We start from the raw sequence: 19,905 nt of genomic DNA on the forward strand, positions 1-19,905 counted from the left end.
GACTATATTTCAACTTAAATTAAAAATTATTGATAATCAAATTTGAAAATAATCAAGTTAATAAAAATGTAGTGATGAATTTAATTATATTTAATTTAAAAATACATTTTAAAATTATTTTTTACTCAAATAATGTTAATATAGTAAGAAGTTGAAAGCAATTGTCTTTTATAAAATTATTGTATGTTATTTCATTATTAAAAATATAGTTTAAATAAAAATAATAATTTGAATATTTTTAATTGTAATAGAAGATAAAATAAATTTGTAATTAAGTTTGTTAATTTATTGTGAGTTTTCTAATATACTGAATTTAACATTGCAATTTTCTTTTAAATAATGAGAATTAATTGTAACAGAAACGTACAAAATTATGTAGATTAATTGTTAACAAGAATAAAAAAATTTCGAGATAGCTTAAGGGAAGAGAATTGGAGCCATCCAGGGATAAAACCGGTTGCTCCGAGATGGGTAACCCCAAAAAATAACCTGTCTTTAAAGGTTCAAGAATGAACTCAGGAAGGACCCATTGCCATCAGCTATAAACTTGCTCATAGGGAAATGTATTCAGCTCATGTCTAGAGTTAAATTAGCCAAAGATACCGCAATTACACCATGGGTCTAGAACATAGAGAATTTGGCATTATAGGAAATGACAAAAAATGTAACCTTATTTTTAATTGTCTGGTTTTGTAATGCAAATGTGCTTCCTATAATTTGAAAGCAGAAAGGGGAGGAGGCTTCCAAAGGTGGCAATATATAATGGCAGCAGACCCAAGAGCTGAAGAGAGGGTGTATATTAGCATAGATGCGCAGTTGAAAGCACTGGAGGTAACCAAAATAGAGAGCTTCAATTGACGGATTATTCAACACGCCCCCCCCAAAACTATTCTTAGGATTCGTAGTAAAAATTTAGGAAAATTAAGTGTTAATTTTCTCCATTGATGTTTCCATGATTAAAGGAACTTAGACACATAGTTGGAATAGAAGGCTGTTGTGGTAACTTTTAGGTATAATGAATCTCCTAATCCAGTATGTAATAGTGTTTTCCATGGTAAACTTAAGGTATTGAACCCTCCCAGCAAAATAAAGGAAGTTTACCTTCCAACCTTCAAGAAGAGTAGCAACTTGGCTAAGGAGAGGTTGAAAGTGGGAGAATTTGAGCTTGGAAGGGGAAATAGGAAGCCCAAGATATGTTAAAGAGGACTCAAGGTTCTGAATCCCAAGCATGGCCAAAATGTCACCAGTAAATGTAGCATTTCTATTAAAAATAATTGCACTCTTATTAGGGTTAACATGCAGGCCAGAAGAATTTGCAAAGCTGTGAAGAGCTTCCTTCAAGTTGTTGGCATTTTGGATGGAGGCAACCCCAAAAACAAGGAGGTCATCATCATACATTAAGTGATTAATGGTGATCCCTTGACAGCAAAGGCTCGAGAAGTAAGAAGGCTGGAGGCAACAAGATAAATCATCATAACAATGCAAAAAGCAATGGGGAGAGTGGGAAACCTTGTCTAAGCCCCTAAGTGGATTTGAAAAAATCTTCTAAGGACCCATTGATACAAATGGAAAAATACACATCAGTGATACACCCTTTAATCCACTTGATAAAATTATCTTGAAAACTTTCAATTTAATCCTTTCCAAAAGGAATTCCCTCGAAAGGGAGTCAAAAGCTTTCCTAATATCTAGCTTGGCATAAAAGAAATTTCTCCCTGATTTGAATTCCTTTAATACCTCAGTTGCCAAGAGGATATTGCAGTGGAGGATCCCTTGGAGATGAACCCTGCTTGGCTATCATGAATTATAATGGTAAGACATGTTTTAATCTATTAGCTAGAAGCTTAGCCACAATTTTGTAGAACACATTGCAAAGAGAGATAGGCCTAAAATTTGAAATGTTAGAGGCATGGGAACATTTGAGAATAAGAGTGATAGCCATTGCTTTTGCCCCTATAGTAAGATAACCAGTATAAAAAAAAAACTCTTGACCTCCTTGCAAACACTAGGCCAAATAAAATTCTAAGAGTGCTTAAAAAATTGGAAAGAAAACCCATCCGGGCCAGGAGTGGAGGAGGCCTTCCCAGCAAAAATTATCCTTTTAATCTCCTCATTAGTAACAGGTGCTAAAAAGAGTGCTAAAAAGGGAAGAGGGAACAAGATTCCCCATAGTAAGAGAAGAGTCTTGTCTAAAAATAGGTTCAGTAGCATTGTAAATAACTCTAAAGTGATTAATAATAGTAGCATCCACCTCTTGGTGAGAGGTAAAAACTTTAATTGAGTTGTTGTTCTTCCTTGCCCTAATCTTGGCATAAAGATAACCTAAGTTATCCTCACCTTGTGCTAACCAGGTAGCTTTTGCTCTTTGGGAGACCCAAGAAGACCAAAGATCTTGATAGGAAGCTAACGAAACATTCACATTTTTGAGTGAGGAGTTTAAGCCACCATCCAAAGGATTGGTTTGGAGCTCAAAAAGAAGGCTGTGTTATAGAACTTTGAGCTAATGGATTGACTGAGTGAGATGATTAGAGGAAGCCCAATTCACCCTTTTAAACAACCCTTTCAGTATTTTGAGATAGGATTAGAAAGCAGCAACATGACTCCCACCAAAACTCCTATTGAATGCATTAAAAACCAAGTCCAAAAAACCATTCATATTATTCCAGATAAGTTTATACCTAAACCTCACTGGAGGCTTAATGTTGTTGGAAGGGGCAAAGATAATGAGAGAGTGATCTGATCCCATCGGAGCCTCAACTTTGTACAATGCAGAGTTATAACAGCCCAAAAGAGCTGAATTGACAAACGTACAGTCTAATTTAATGTGGATAGGAAGATTCACCCTTTGATTGAACCAAGTAAAGAATAACCCAACATAAGCAAGGTCCTGCAAATCACATTAAAAATTGAACTTGTTAAGTTCCTCAAGAGTGCCCACGTGAATCGGATTTTCACCCATTTTTTCAGATTCAAAACGGCAGCAATTGAAATCCCCTAGAATAATCCAAGTGTGATTAGGTTTCAAGGCCAAGCTTCTGAGCTGATCCCAGAGAGCACTTCTATCATCAGGATCATTGGCCACATAGATAGCAGAGAGGTAAATAGGAGGAAAAGAGCCCTCAGAGTAAATGTCATACACGACTTAAGGAGAAAAGAAAATGTGGGAGAATGACACTTGGGAGGAATCCCATTTAATCTAAATTCTCCCAACAGTAAATAAACTAAAATTGTCGCAGGTCATCTTATTATTAAAAATAATGTGAGAGTTACAAACCACGGATCAAGGAGATCTTGACTGAGGATTTTAGCTTCAAGAATGCAAAGAAGCTTAATGACATGACATTTGACCAAGTTCCTACACATGTGAACCTTATGGAGATTATTATACCCCCTAACGTTCCAACCAGCAAAAGAGGAAGGAGGAATTAATGTTTAGCCCCTTTTGTCTTCGTGGCAGTTTTGGCTTTTGGCTTTTTAGGCTTGTGATGGGACTGAGAGGAGGGGATTCTTTATTAGAGGTAGTAGGGGGATCCCCTTCAGAGAGAAAGGAACCTAAGGAAGGTCTTGAGGGGGTAGAGGCAACTTCAGAACAATGAAGATTATCAGAGGTCGGTGGGAAGGACTGAGAAGTTGATGGCAGCACGGAGTAAACAAAGTAGAGAATTTATTATTAAGGGGGACAAAAAGGTGGAGGGACCAAAACCTTTGGAGGGCTAATATCCAAGTGGAAGAGCTCAGCAGATGGTGAGTTGAGGTTAAGAATAGTTGTGGTGTGGTTGGGATCAGGGATGTTAATAAGTGCTAAGGAGGGAGTAGACTTATCTAAATTGGCAATTGGTTTAGTCGCCTGGAGAGAATGATCCGGCTCATGCAGGGTAATAGTTGGTTTGAGAATAGGGGGAAGAGGAGGTGGTCTGGAGCTCGACTTGGTGTTCCGGGCAAATGGTTTCCTAGAAGAGATTCTACCCCGGTTCCTGGTCGGAGGTGGGGTAATGGTTATTGGATTGGGATTGGAGGGGCATGAAAAGAACGGATGTATCAGCGAACCACAACCTTCGCACGGGGAAGGTTTCCAATCATAAACAACTTTGAGGTTCATGTCCTCCATGTCGATTTGGATAGGACTCTAATCAGGCAACGGGGAATCCTTAGAGATTTGTATGCAAACTCGGGCAAATGTAAGTCTGGTCCTCTTAGCATTGAGGGAATCAATAGTAAGAGGAATCCTGATATAGCTAGCTATTCGCGAAATGCCCGTCAGTTTCCATAAAGCAAGCAGAAGATCGATAATCTTAACCCAGAGGGGAATAGAGGCAGATTTATCCCTTATCAATTTAAATTTAGGCGACCACCTCTGTAGGATGAATGGTTTGCCCAGGAAGAACCAAGGTCCTCCAGTCTAGACCATATCCAGGTCTTTCGACGAGGTGAATTTCAGAAGAAAGAACCCATCAGCTAGGGAGAGAAGTGTAAGAGAACCTTTGAGGACCCAAAGATTCTTCGTAGCATGTAAGGCCTTTGCCCGATAGAGTACTCCATGAGCGAAAGGGCCCATATAGAAGAGCCTTCTATTAAGTCCTCTCCTGAAAAGGAAAGCTTTGGGCTAGGGGTGAAGAAGGAGATCGAAAAATCAGTGGGTTTGGTGGAAGACGTGGTGAGGTTGTCAGAATAAGAGGTGGGCTTGTGAGATTTAGGCAAAGGGAGAGCCCCCAGAATAGAGGCATTAGAGAGGGGAGGGAAATCTGAATGAGAGAGCTCTATCTGGGGGAAGGGAACCCGCCCAGATGGCCGCCAAGAGGAGGTGGCCCAGATGCAGGGGAAGGAAAAACCCTAGAAAACCCAGAGCAAATTCAAAAGAGCTCATGTCTTTCTCCATTACAATTATTGCATGGCAATTCAATGTGCATTTTTACTCATAATATATTTTTATCTAAAATAAACCATTATATCAAAATCTACCAACATTTAAATATCATTTTCTAACAATATAATATCATAATAGATATCAGAAACAAACAACTAATTATTAAATTCCTTACATAACAAACTGCAGGAAATAGTGAAATACATTATAATCTAATCTCCATCTGATAGCCGGCAGCTGCATCTTCGCGGCAGCTTCGTGTTCCCATCAAGCAAGTCAACTCAACTTACCGACTACGAGGAAGCTTCGTCTTCTCTCTCAGTTAATCTCCGTTTACTTGACTTTTGCTGCACGTTACCATTTCCCTCTGGAGTTCTTTCTCCTCCGAGCTCTGTTTCTCACTTTCTCCTACTGTTCAGTTGTTCTGCCCTCCTTACCTCGATCGTCGGTGCCATGGCGGAATTAGTTGTAGGTCCAGTTATGGAGAAGATCATTAACGCTTGCTCTGATTACCTGGTAGAGCAAGTCGGATGGCAGACGGGCATTAAGGAGCTGGAAAGGCTGCGGGAGAACCAACCCAAGATCCAAGCTGTCGTCTTTGCCGCTAACCGAGCACAAATCAGCGATCAGAATCCCGATCTGAAGGATCAGGCTTTCAACAAATGGATATGGCAGCTGCGAGATGCTATTGATGAGGCAGATGATGTGCTCGATGAGTTTGAGTACATGAAGCATAAAGAACAACTCCCCAAAAACCCGGAAGAAACAAAGGTGCGTTCCGCCACCACGAGCTTTCTATTCGATTCTGCTCGCAATATATTTACTTGTTTATTTGACAATCTATTTCTTACTAATATGATCAGAAAAGAAAGTTCACGAGCTTCCTATTTGAAAGTCCTCGTAAAATTCTCAAAATTGGCGAACGTGTTCTCAAAAGGGATCCAACCTTGAAGCGACTGGAGGAGGCTGTGCAGAAACTTGATAAAGTTTCGGCAGATGTAACTGATTTCTTTTATCTTTTAGACAGCGCGAAGCAGGAACAGAAGGAGCAGGAAATTGATTTCTACAAAACACGTGAAACAGGATATTTGCCTAAAAATGATCTCATTGGGCGGGGCAAGGATAAGGAGCTTGTTATGGAGTGGCTGAGGAATCCATCAAATGAGCATCGGGGAACTGATTTGTACAGAAACATTTCTCTTCTATCTGTAGTGGGCCATGGTGGTATGGGGAAGACAACTCTCTTGCAACATGTTTATAAAGATGAAATGACAAAGGAATTTGATCTTAAAATGTGGGTTTGTGTTTCCAACAACTTTGATGTGAAAAAAGTCATTGCAGATATGTTAGAATGTCTTGAGAATGAGAGGCCTCGTTTGGAGACACTTGTGGCACTTCAAAGGCGTCTAGAGGAGGAGGTGAAGTCCAAAAAGTTCTTACTTGTGCTGGATGATATTTGGGAGGAGGAGGAAGAGCGGGACCAAAGCAAATGGGAGAATGTGCTCGCCGCTCTAGCTTCTGGGAGTTTTGGTAGTAAGATTTTGGTAACAACTCGAACGGACTCAGTTGCACTGATGTTTGCAAAGGTAATCAAGAAGGAGGAGGAAATAGTTAAATTAGAGGGCCTTGAGGAAGATGAGTGTTTGCAGCTCCTCAACTCTCATGCATTTGCTGGTGTAGAGAACCCCCGTGATGATCATAAAAAATTAAGAGCCATTGCTGGAGAGATTGTTAAAAAGCTTTTAGGATCACCATTGGCAGCTAAAGTCATTGGTGGTGTTCTGAAGGACAACTTGAATGAAAGGCATTGGAGGAAGTTCTAGAAAGCAATTTATTGGGTCAGAATTCTATCAATTTCATCTTAAAACTGAGCTATATAATTCTGCCAAATCCTTTAAAAAGTTGCTTTGCATTTTGCGGCATGTTCGCACAAGATTATATATTTGATAAAGATGATTTAATCCGAATGTGGATTGCATTGGGTTTCATTCAGCCATCTCTTGATCAAGAAGAGACTATGGAGGATATCGGAGGAAGGTATTTTGATGTTTTGGTTAAAAAATCTTTCTTTGATAAGTTTGTCGACGAAGACTCCTATTTTTTTCAATACTACAAGATGCACGATTTACTACATAAATTGGCACAGTCAGTTTTTATACAAGAATATTTAAGGGTTGAGGATATTACAAAGTTGCCTTCTAAAATTTCTGAGACTATTCGACATTTGTCTGTTCAAACAACAAATCTAAACATCTTAAGAAAGATTGAGAAGTTTAAACATTTGCATTCTCTTTTCTTGTTCTATGAAGGCTCTGATCAGGATCTTCGCGATGCACTTATGGAAATATTCAAAGTATCGAGATGCTTGCGCCTATTATACATACATAATTATAAATTGGAAATGATACCTGCGGAGATTGGAAATTTGATACATCTTCGATACTTAAAGATTTCTGGTTTTAAGTTTACTAGGCTACCAAGATCTCTAAGTAATCTCTATCACTTGCAATACTTAATCTATGATGGATATGTGTCAAGCCCACCTGAAGTTGATTTTTTACCAAGTAACATTAATAACCTTTCTAACTTGCATTACTTGAAATTGCCCTTGGATTATATTTCATTATCGATATGTGGGATTGGGAAGCTAAAGTCTCTTCAAGAATTGAATATGTTTGATCTCAGAGATGTGAGTGGTTATAGAATTGGGGAGTTGGAGAATATGAATGATCTTTGCAAATTAGGAATCAATTGCCTTGAAAATGTTAAGGATGCCGAGGAGGTTTGTAGTGCCAAATTATATGAAAAGAGGAGGCTCACAAATTTGACCTTACGTTGGAGTTGTAGTCGCACTGATTCGAAGAACACTGATTTATATGAGAACCTGCTCGACAACCTTCAGCCACCAAAATGTCTAATGGATTTGTGCATAATTAGATACATGGGTGCAAGGTCTGCAATATGGATGAACAATGTCAACCCGATCTTCAATCTAGAGAAAATTGAATTGACAGAATGCTTGGAGTGGGAAACTCTTCCTCCTTTCGGGCAACTTCCCTTCCTCAAATCACTGGAACTTCAGAAGATGCCGAAAGTAAAATGGCTCGAAAGTAAATTTAATGGGAATGATAAATACCATGCCTTTCCATTGCTAGAGATTTTACATATTGAGAGATTAGAAGCATTAGAGGATTGGTTTGAGGCAGGAGTAGCTGTTGAAGATGGATGTTTGTTTCCTTGCTTAACTGAACTGTTTCTAAATAAATGCCCGAAGTTGAAAGAGTTGCCCTCTTTGCCTTCTAAGCTCAAGAGCTTGAGTATACGATCTACTGCGTGGAAGACTTTGAATTTTTGTAGCAATTCAAATCCTATTCCCCTTGAATCATTAGCGGTCGTTCACCGTCCGAACATTACATCTCTTCCTCTGGCTGATGAAATAGCAAGACTTGCAGCACTAAGAAACTTGAAAATTGAAAGTTGCTCCAATCTGATCTCTCTCGGAAGACATCGAGAAATGCACATCACTAATTATTGCCATCTCATACTAGAGAAAATCGAATTGACAGGTCTCAGTGAGTGGGAAACTCTTCCTCCTTTCGGGCAACTTCCCTTGCTCAAATCACTGGAACTTCGGAACATGCCGAAAGTAAAATGGCTCGAAAATAAATTTAATGGGAATGATAAATACCGTGCTTTTCCATTGCTAGAGGAGTTACGTATTTACAAATTAGAAGCATTAGAGGATTGGTTTGAGGCAGGAGTAGCTGCTGAAGATGGATGTTTGTTTCCTTGCTTAATTGAATTATATCTACGTGGCTGCCCGAAGTTGAAAGAGTTGCCCTCTTTGCCTTCTAAGCTCAAGAGCTTGTTGATGGAAAACACTGCGTGGAAGACTTTGAATTTTTGTAGCAGTTCAAATCCTATTCCCCTTCAAAGATTAGAGGTCAGTTACTGTCCAAACATTACATCTCTTTATGTGGCTGATGAAATAGCAAGACTTGCAGCACTAAGATGCATGAAAATTATAGAGTGCCCCAATCTGGTCCCTCACGGAGAAATACAAACCACTAATAATTGCCATCTCATGCTCAACGAACTTAGCATAAGTGATCCATTGGTCTTGCTAATGGAGCCATTGAGAAGTATCGCCTCCTTACAAAAGCTGATTATTTCGTGCAATGATGAGGTGGTTTCATTTCCAAATGAGGCGGAGCAGTGGTTTCTGAAAGTTAGTTCATCTCTTTGTGATCTGGAATTTTCACATTTCAAATCCTTACAGTCTCTCCCTTCCACCTTGGAAAGCTTATCTTCACTTCAGTATCTACGTATCACTGGCGTTCCTATGCTTCGGGAATTACCGAACCTTCCTCCCTCTTTGAAACATCTATCAATTGCGGAATGTCATCCAGAGTTAAAGGAGCGCTATCGAGAGGATGGAGGCAACATTGAACGCAACAAATAAGCAGTAAATACGCAGCATCCGAACGTGTTCGGATTACGTACACAATAATTTCTCCTCCGATCGGCACAAGATTGCTCACATTCCGAATATCTTATTTATTTGAAATATGTGAAATGTGAAGAATGAAATCTCAGCATTAACCAGTTTGTATCATGTGATCAATGTTCTCAATTTTATGTATGCATCACTTGGTGGTTACTTTATATATAAATATATTCTTCTTTAATGTCTCGTTATATATGTCAGCTAGATTTTCGATTTTGATCATTTCTTTGGTTCCTTTATATAGAAAAATATTCTTCTTCTTTGAAATCTAAATAGTTGTGTCAAATTTCATTTCTTTTTTTTTTTTCTTATTGATTTGTCGAAATGAAGCAATCATTGAATTTTTAATAACGAACATGTTATTTATAATGTAAGATATTAAATATATTATTGGATGTTAAATTTTATACTTAATTGTTTATTGTAATTAAAATTTTTAATAACAAATTCTTTTATTTTTTATGAGTTATTTTTAAAAAATTTGAAATTTATTATTTTTTAACTATTTCAAACTTAACACTAGTCACATCAAAATCAATGAATAAAAAACAAACATTTAGAGCATATACTCTTAGCAAACCAATTTTTGAAGTAATCAAATATGAACAAATAATGAGCTCCTCAAATTAGCTAGACTCATTTAAAAACCTATAACCTATTTATGATTTAATTATCCTTTGTTTTTTCTTAAGTTAGATAAGATTAAGTTCATTTATTATTTTTTTCTCTAAGTTAGGGTCTAGCTTCAACATAACATATATAATTATAAAAATAAATTGTTGTGTTGGTATTAAATAATTCTCTGTATGAGAAAGTGATACTTGAAATTAAGAAAATAAAAATAGAAATTGACTGCAAAGGAGAAGAAAAATAACCCCATGATTAGATAGTATAGTCTAGCCCTTATGCAACAAAAAACAAAGCATATACAAAGGATAACTTATTTTCTTCCATGTATGTCTAATTAGATTATAATTGAATCAAGATGGCCTATGAAAATAAAACTTATAATGTTTCTAACGCCTCACATGTACTGCTTAGGGCTTTCAAAATCGGGTCATGGGTCAATTCGGGCTGAACCCGAAATTGACCTGACAAAAATTAACCCGACCCATTTTTTTGCAAACAAATCACTTTTTGAAACCCGAACCCAACCAGCTTTAGACCTAGGTCAACTCGACACGATCCGCCAACCCGGGTGACGAGCTTGTCTTCAACCTCTACTGATGGTGGGTTAGAGCAGATGGCACAGGCGGCGACAGATTTAAGAGGTGGTGATGTGGAGCGGATGGAGGATGGCGACGATGGCGATAGTCTGACAAAGGCTGCAGTGGCAGAGGCTATGACGACACTGTGCTATCGATCATCTAGATAATGGAAAGTTGCGGCAACCTCCAGCTGAGGGCGGCACGCAAATGGCAGATGACACGTGGACGACGGAGCTAACGCGGCACGAGACTTGACGCGTACAAGAGTTGATGGCTTGACACGAGTTGATGAGAGCTGACATGATGCAAGACTTGTCGCGGAAGAGAGTTGACGTGACGTGGGTTTCTGGGTTAGTCCTGGTCAATTTTAGATTTGCGGATTGACCTAAACCAAACCTATTTTTTAAATGGGTCAAATCTTGGAACCTAAACCTGACTCATTTACAAAACAGGTTGACCCTAACACAAAATTTTCGGGTCGGGTTCGATTTGGATTTCATGTCATGCCAAATATTGACTCCCTAGTATTGTTATACATAATTATTATTTGATCTAATAAAAGCCTATAGCTTGAACCATCCTTTTTTGAACAAATCAGGATAGGTTCGATGAAATTTAAGCGAGTTGGTTGTTCTCTAGCAAAGTGCTCCAGTACGTGGCCAACTATGTTTTTAAGGAAAAATGAAAGGGATTCTGGCCTACATCAGACCTTTTTTCTCCTCCCACCATCCTCAATTCCATTAAAGCCTTATTATTTAAGAAATTCTCCTTGTCTGCTCTGATATGGCTTCTCCCTAGCCTCCCTTCTCCCTTGTTGAAGCTCGTTTCCCTCTCAGGGAAGTTTCTACTTCTTTTTCTTTATATTTTTTTGTCCTCCAGCGGATGTGCTCTCTTTTTGCTTGATTTTTCCTCCAAAATTTTCAAATGGCGGTTAATCAGGATCGTTTGAGCAATCCTAGTTTTCTTTGTGGTAAAAATGGTTATATGTTGTTTATTGATGCCTTAGTTGGTGCCTCTCCGGTGGCCTTCTTGCCTCTTAAATTGTCGACCTATTGGGGCATGCCATCATTGTGAATTTCTGAGGAGAAAATTGCTTCTCACTGTGCCTTTTGAATTTTTGCTGGTTGGAAAATTCCCAACAACATGATGACTTTGGAATTGATTTGGAAGTCTTTCTTTAATCTTAAGCTTGCTGGTGAATTTTTTGTGACTCTCTTGGATGAGAAGCATGTTCTGATTAAACTAGCGAATGGTTTTGATTACTATAGGGTTTTTATGCATCGTTTTTTTACTTTATCAATAATTTCTTTATGAAATTGGTTAAGTGGTCTCCTTGTCTGGATGAAGCGGTTGAATCTCCCATTATACCTTTTTGGGTTTACTTCCCTAATTTGCATCTTTACCTCTCTTGGTATTTTACATGGCTTGGATTCGTTATTTGGTTAGCCTCTGTGCATTGACATTGCAACTTCTGTGAGCTCTCGCCCTTTGGTTTCACGGATTTTAATTGAGTTGGATAACACTAAATTTTATCCTGATTAAGTTTGGATCCGTTCTGATAGCTTGGGGTGCTGAAACTTGTCGAATCTAGAATAGGTTGTTAAACCTAAATTAATTTCCCAAAGGCTAACTAAGAGAGCGGGGGTGAATTGGTAATTTAAAATTTATTATTCTTGGATTTAAAAATTAGAAACCAATTAATGATTCGTAGCAAGTTGATTTTATTTAAAATAATTTTTCAACCATTGGAAAAATAAACTTATAGCATGCAAATAACCAGCATAAATAAAAAGACACAAAGGTTTATAGTGATTCGATCAAACACGACCTACATCCACTCCCTGAAGTCTCCCACTTTAGGTATTACACTATTACTATAAGTGTCTCTCCTTTTGCCCCATAGCAAGGCGGAGAAGCCTTCACAAAACTATCTTCTACCAATACCCGGTGCGGTAAAGAACCGTCGTTCTTTTACACCCTTCAAGTGTCGGCAGAGAACCATCGGCTGTTCATACTCTCCAAGTGTAGGCAGAGAACCTTCGTATTTTTACACTCTCTAAGTGTAGGCAGAGAACCTTTGTCCTTTCACACCCTCCAAGTGTAGGTAGAGAACATTCGTCTGTTCACACTCTCCAAGTATAGATAGAGAACCCTCTGATGTTCACACTCTCCACGTGTAGGTAGAGAACCATCGGATATTCACACTCTAAAAGTATTAATAGAGAATCGGATCTTCTTGAAAGATCTTCACATAAGCAATCTAGAAAGACAAGGGATAGAGTGAAAAACACAAATCACACACAGAGATCCTTACCCTTGAGTAACCTTGTGAATCCTTCAGGCTCCCCTAGGAAGAAATGTTTCTCAAACACTCTCTCACACTCTTTCCTTCAAATGCTCTTCATAAATAACTAAGACCAAGTGACAAAAATATTTACTATCAATTTTTAGTGGACCTTATATACAAAAGACACGGAAAATCGTCCAGAAAATTGAATTTTTCAAATTTGACCATCCACGATCATACCGTATGATAGTATTTCGTATGCACGAACAGTTCAAAAATTGTTACGTACGAACCCATTGCGAATCTGTATGAAATCATTTCGTACCCGATCATCGTCTGGTACGAACTGTCTTTGTCCGATACGAACTGTGTTCGTCCGATACGAACAGAAAAATTTCAAAGTTAGTATGTGCAAACTGTCAAGACGAAATGAACGAAGACAGATCAGAGCCCTTCATCCTGGTATGATCCAAAAATATCATACATACAATCTTCGTTTGAGGACCAACCAGAGCCCATCGTCCCAGTATGATCGAAAAATATCGTCCGTATAAACTTCGTTCGAGGATGAACTAGAGACCATCGTCCCGGTACGATCGAAAAATATTGTTCGTACAAACTTCATTCAAGGACGAACCAGAGCCCATTGTCCCGGTACGATCAAAAAATATCGTCCATATGAACTTTGTTCGAGGACGAACCAGAGGGCATCATCCCAGTACGAACAAGAAACATCATCCATACGAACTTCGTTCGAGGACAAACCAGAGGGCATCATCTCGGTACAAACGAAAAATATCATTCGTACGATCTATACTTAGAAAATTTTTTGCACATTTATGTTCGCTCCATTGCTCATTGGGGAAAATAAATGACCAGATCGTCCCATAAGAAACTAGTTTCGTACTGTATGATCAGTTTAAAAATATGAATTTTAAAACTCTCCCCCAGTGTGTGTGTGTGCTTAGTTACTCAATTACAATCACACTTTTTCAGACTCAATAAAATGAAAAATACAAATTTCAATTTATAATACACTCTAAATTGATCTTGATTTGAAGTCTTCAACAATCTGAAGTATAATTTCTTTGAAATGTTAGTACACATAAGAGCAAAATAATTCTTCCAAAAATATTATTATGAGAAATAATAATCATATATTTCTCTACCGCCGCGAATATTCCCCTATTTTCGGACGTCGAAGTTCCAGAAGTCCGAAAATAAAAATAAAAATAATAATTTTGTATATTTTAATTTGTAATAAAAGATAAAATTAATTGTTAAAAAGAAAGTTAACAAACTTAATTATAAAATTTTATGTCATAATTATTCTTCATGAATCAATCATTTTAATTTAAATTGAAATAAATTTATTCAAATTATTATTTTTTGTTTGAATTTATTATTCATGGCATAGGGTCATGTAGTTGTTATTTGAAAATTCAATAAAATGCATTAATATAGTTGATGTTATTACTGGGACAAACATGTCACATTAAGTTAATCAATTATCCAAACATATCATATTATGTGAGCTATATAGCAAGAATGTCCAATCAAATATCCAAACATTTCAAATTATATGAGCAGTATAACAGTCATGTCCAATCAATTATTCAAACTTGTCAAATTATGTGTACTATAGAGTTGTAATGTCCAATCAATCATCTATATATATCAGATTATGTGAGCTATATAACATCAATCTTTTGTCATAAATGAAATTTTTATTTTGGTAGAATTTAATTTAATTTGAAATATAACACTATCGATACAGGTCTCAAGTCCTGAATGAGAAAAGTGGAGGGTTGTGTTAGGTAGTCGACAGTCAGGATAAAATTTATCGAATAATTATGACATGAATCCTGTTAATGTTAGGATGTTCCCTAGAAGCGGCTCATTGTATTGCCTGAATATAACAACTGATGCGGATCATCTTAGCCGCAGGGAGTATCTTATCATTCCGTTATGCATAGTTTATTATTTCTTTATTAGTTGAATCTCCACTACTTGCATTTCCCCTTTTAGTAGCTAATAGTACTATGCAACTTTCTGTTATGGGTTGCTATTTTTAGCCTTCGTCTTTATACAAAAGCTGTATTGCCTTAGTTTTCTAGACAGAAAAGAAATATACTCCTCTGTTTGCTGCTTAGCAATTCCTTTGTCTTGTTTTGGTGTTATTGTTCTATTCGTTTATCTACAGGAAACTTCCTCTACCGACTACCTACGTCAACAACAAGTGAGCAAGGGCCACTAAATACAACGACAAGTGAGCAAGGGTCGCTGCATCGGTGCCCGTGTGCAATATTAAATAGACAAAGTTTCCCACATCATGAACTAATGTGGGCAAAGAAGCTAATCCAATAAACTAAAATTAGGATAAAAATTGGAATATATGTTGAGGTAAATTAATAGAATTAAGAAATATTATAATCCATAGGAATTTAAACATTCTTTGCATTTCAAAAACTAAGTGGGTTGAAGAAAATGCTAAGGAGATTAGTAGTTTATGATTTAAATTATGATATTCTTGTAGGAATCGTACTAGAAATGATGAATGTGTTAGATTATATATAGGAGTTTGAAGGATAATGTTGTAAAAATTAATAGAATTGAAGATAAAATTATAACTTTAAGGATTATTTTTGATGCTAAGATTATTAATATTATAAATACTTATGCTCCTCAAGTAGGTTTGGATATGTGTTCAAAATTAAATTTTAGAATGACAAAAAAAATTAATACATAAGATACCTCTCGAAGAAAGAGTTTTTATTGGAGGAGATTTAAATGAACATGTTGGTAGAGAGGTAGATGATTTTAAAAGTATTTATGGTGGCTAAGGCTTTGGAGAGACTAATGAAGGTGATAAGATCATATTAAATTTTTCCTTAGCTTAAGATTTTGTAATTGCTAATACATTATTTTAAAAAATAGATGAGCATCTTATCGTGTAGTAAAACTCAGACTAATTATTTTCTTAAAAAAATAATAGTTTATTTATATTACCAAGATTATAAAGTTATTCTGAGTGAAAGTTTATGTACGTAACATCGCTTACTAGTTTTTGAATTTAACATGAATGGACAAAAAATTAAAAATAAAGTAAATAATTGTTCTAGAATTAAATTGAGATATTTAAAGAATATTAAAAAAATATTTTTGAGAGTAAGATTCTAAATCTTAAGATTTTATCTTTGTGTGAGGATGCTAATGTTATGTGTAAAAATATAGATTGTGTTATTAAGAATATTGCAAAAGATGTGCTTGGAACATTAAAGGAAAAATCTACTAATAGTGAAAATAGTTGACGGTGGATTCAAAATGTGCATAAAAAGATAAAAATAAGAAGATTTGCTATAAAAATTGATTTAACTGTAAAAATTTTGATAATTGAGAAATATATAAAGATGCCCGTAAGGAGTCTAATAAAATAATTTGCAATGCAAAGATTTTAGCATTTAATGGTTTATATAGTAGATTGTTTACTAAGAAGATGAAAGATATATGTATAAGTTAGCTAAATAAAGAGATAGGACTAATAAGGATTTAGTTCAAGTGAAGTGCATTAAGGATGAAGATCAAAAAGTTTTTTTTATTAAAAGAGAATATTCAATAAAGGTGGATGAGATATTTTGCTAAACTTTTCAATGAAAATTATGAGAATGCAATTGACTTTAATGACTTTATATATGTAAGTATGATTTTTTTTAGGAAAATTTGGGCAAAGCCCATATATTAAGAAAAAGAAAGCATACAAGTAAAAACTAAGATCTCCACAAAAAGAGGGAGAAGCTCACAGTGAGCTCAAAAAGGCAAAAATTTTAAAACCAAAACTATACCAAAAGGAACAAGAGCCCGAAAAACCAACATGAGCCGGAACTCAGTCAAGAATCGTCTCATCAACAATGCGAGATCCAGAATTAAAGGCACCCTGGTTGCGCGAAGATCGTCCAAAGATAGCCATAGTGAATGTGGACATCATTGTACAATCACAACTAACATCCTAATGCAAATGCGATATTTTAAATTTATAATTGAAGATTTTTTTTTTTCATGAGTTAAATTGGACTAGAATTGAAAATTATCTATTTGAGTTAATTTTTCAATAGATTTAAGTGAAATATATTTAAATTTTAAAAATTAAAAGTTATTATTATCATCATCATCATCAAGTAATTATTTATGAAGTATTATTATATATATATTCATAAAATTTGAATGTATGAATAAAAATTCATTCAATTAAGTATGGGTCTTGAAATAAAATTTCATTCCCCAATGAAACTTGGTATTTGTACTGCAAACTTTTAAAATTGAATTCGAGGCCATTAGAACTCTATTTTAAAAAATATTATAGCATAAATATGTACCTCAATGGGACAAGCATAACAATATCAAGAGCATCTGAATTTAAGTTTAAATAGATAAAGAATGAAGCACTTTGAAGCATTTTTAATGATAACATTTCAATGGCACTTAGTGTAAGAGGCTGAGCGCGGGAAACAGAGAGGAAGAAGACAGGAAGAATTTGAAAAGAAACAGAGTATCTTATTATTCAAATATGTAAGTAATACAACGGTATTTATAAAAGGCTTAATAAAGGTAAAATACAATATGATAGATATGGGACAAAAGGTTTTTAAACTGTGTGCTCACATTCCCCCTCAAATTGATCATTCGTCGGACGAATGGTCAATTTGGAGACGAGATAATCGAAGCGAGAACTGGAAAAAGACTTTGTAAGAATATCGGCAATCTGTTCTTGAGACTCAATGTGCTGTATGCGAATGTTCCCAGTGAGAAGATGTTGCCGGATGAATTGAAAGTCGATTTCGATGTGCTTGGTGCGGGCGTGAAATACCGGATTTCTCGCGATAGCAATGGCGGAGAGATTATCACAGTGTATAATGGTTGATTCTGTTTGCCGAAGGAGGAGTTCCTCTGCGAGACGCCGAAGCCAAAGAACGTCCGACGTGGCTGCCGAGAGAGCTCGATATTCCGCCTCTGTAGAAGACTTGGCAACCGTTGCCTGTTTCTTAACGGACCAGGAGAGAAGATTTGGTCCCATGAAAGTGCAGAATCCTGAGACGGATTTCCGATCGCTGTGATCGGAAGCCCAGTCGGCGTCGGTGAAGGTGCGAAGAGTGATGTCGCCGGGTGTGATAGGAAGTCCGTAGGCGTAGGTACCCTTCACATATCGTAGAATCCGTTTGATATTTTGAAAATCATGATCAGTCGGATGTTGCATATGTTGACAAGCTTGATTAGTTGCGAATGCAATGTCTGGTCGAGTGATGGAGAGGTATTGAAGAGAGCCCGCGAGACGACGATAGAGGTAGGCGTCGCGAAACGGTGGACTGTCAGCGGGCGAATGCTTGGAGGCCGGAGTTATAGGAGTAGGAGCGGCTTTGCAATCGGTGAGGCCGGCATCCTGAATGAGTTTCTGCGCGTAGTGTCCTTGATTGAGGAAGAATCCATTTGCTGTTCGAGTCACTTGAATACCGAGAAACAGCGAAATCTGGCCGAGCTGTTTAAGAGCAAAATGGGAATGAAGATCTTGAAGAAGAAGCTGGATTTGTGCGGGATCGTTACCAGTAACGAGTATATCGTCCACGTAAATGAGTAGAAAAATGTGAACATTGGATTTGTTGTAAATTAAAAGGGAGGGGTCGGAACGACTAAACCTGAAACCGCGAGATTGTAGGAAGTTGGTGAATTTTTGAAACCACTGTCGCGGGGCTTGTTTGAGGCCATACAGGGACTTGTGCAGTTTACAAACGGCGGTGGGATGTTGAGGATCTTCAAAACCGGGTGGCTGTCGCATATAGATATCCTCAGAAAGGTCGCCGTGAAGAAACGCATTTGAGACGTCTAATTGGAGCATTGGCCATTTCCGGTTGACAGCAAGAATCAGAAGCATACGTATAGTGACCATTTTAGCCACTGGGCTAAATGTTTCGTTGTAGTGCTCGCCGAAGTTCTGCGCGTAGCGAGTGCGACGAGCCGAGCCTTATAGCATCAATCTGCCCGAGGGTAATGTTTTCGTCTTGTAGGTCCATTTGATCCGATTACTTGTTTGTTGAGGAGCTGGTACGAGGACCAGGTGCGCTGCTTAATTAGAGCCTGATATTCATTTGTCATAGCATTTTCCAGTGCAAGTGTTTTGATGCTTGTTGTACGTATGTGCGGACTGTGTTCCCTGCATTGCGAGTAAAGAAATAATTGTTCGGTTTTGATATATTATTTTGGTACGTATTTGCATGGGATGTGTTGGTAGAGAGAAGATCTGTGTGAATCGGTGATATCGGCGTGAGATGCGGGAGACGGCGACAGCTCTGTATAGTTCTGGATATGGACTGGAGTGCTGCTACGACGGTCTGAACTGGTTCAATTGGCTTGGTTGGTTGTGGGATTGAGCGGTACAGTAGTAGCGGGAGGCATATTGTTCGGTGTCGTCTGCGTGGAGTTTGTATGCTGAGAATCTGATATTTAGAAGAGGAAGTTGTCTCGTGAATCCACATGGCGAGAGATTTGCGTTTTGTTGGTTGCTATATTGTAACACTTAATCCCTATGGTTGGTGCGAGTAGCCAAGAAATAGACAAGGTTGGGCGGGGGACGCTTGCTGGGCATACGCGTTGTAACCATGGATAGCATAGGCAACCGAAAGTTCGGAGGTTGTCGCTAGTCGGTGGGTTGTGTTAAGTTTTAAAAAGGAGGTCGTGTAGAGCGAACTTGATTTAGATGGAAGCCTGTTTATGAGATAGTTGCATTGAAACGGCATCGTTCCAGATAGGTATTGGAGACCGGAAAGCGATCAGCAGTGCTTCGAGTGATTCGGTAGATGTCGACTGCTTCTCTCTGCTTAACGCCGTTCTGTTCGGGCGTATGGAGGACAGAGTGAGTTGATGAGTTGCGAGAGAGTTCAGGTAGTTCGTAATCGGTTGCTTATAAATCACCGCCTGGAGTCCGAACGATATTTTTGGGTCGCATGATTGATTATGTTTCATTCGCTCAATAAATTTTTAAACAGAGAAG

The 19,905-nt window shown here is 37.4% G+C and overlaps 1 protein-coding gene and 1 pseudogene across 1 annotated transcript; one reads left to right on the forward strand and one right to left on the reverse strand.

Annotated features, from left to right (window-relative positions):
- Positions 1 to 5,093: 5,093 nt before the first annotated feature.
- Positions 5,094 to 9,326, forward strand: LOC110111174 (annotated as a pseudogene).
- Positions 9,327 to 17,508: 8,182 nt separating this feature from the next.
- LOC110111181 (uncharacterized mitochondrial protein AtMg00810-like) lies at positions 17,509 to 18,804 on the reverse strand. The gene has a single exon (XM_020842942.2). The coding sequence runs from the start codon at positions 18,802 to 18,804 to the stop codon at positions 17,509 to 17,511; it is 1,296 nt and encodes a 431-aa protein (XP_020698601.2).
- Positions 18,805 to 19,905: the final 1,101 nt, after the last annotated feature.

Source organism: Dendrobium catenatum, unplaced genomic scaffold, assembly GCF_001605985.2.
Source record: "Dendrobium catenatum unplaced genomic scaffold, ASM160598v2 fragScaff_scaffold_1557, whole genome shotgun sequence".
Lineage (NCBI taxonomy): Eukaryota > Viridiplantae > Streptophyta > Magnoliopsida > Asparagales > Orchidaceae > Dendrobium > Dendrobium catenatum.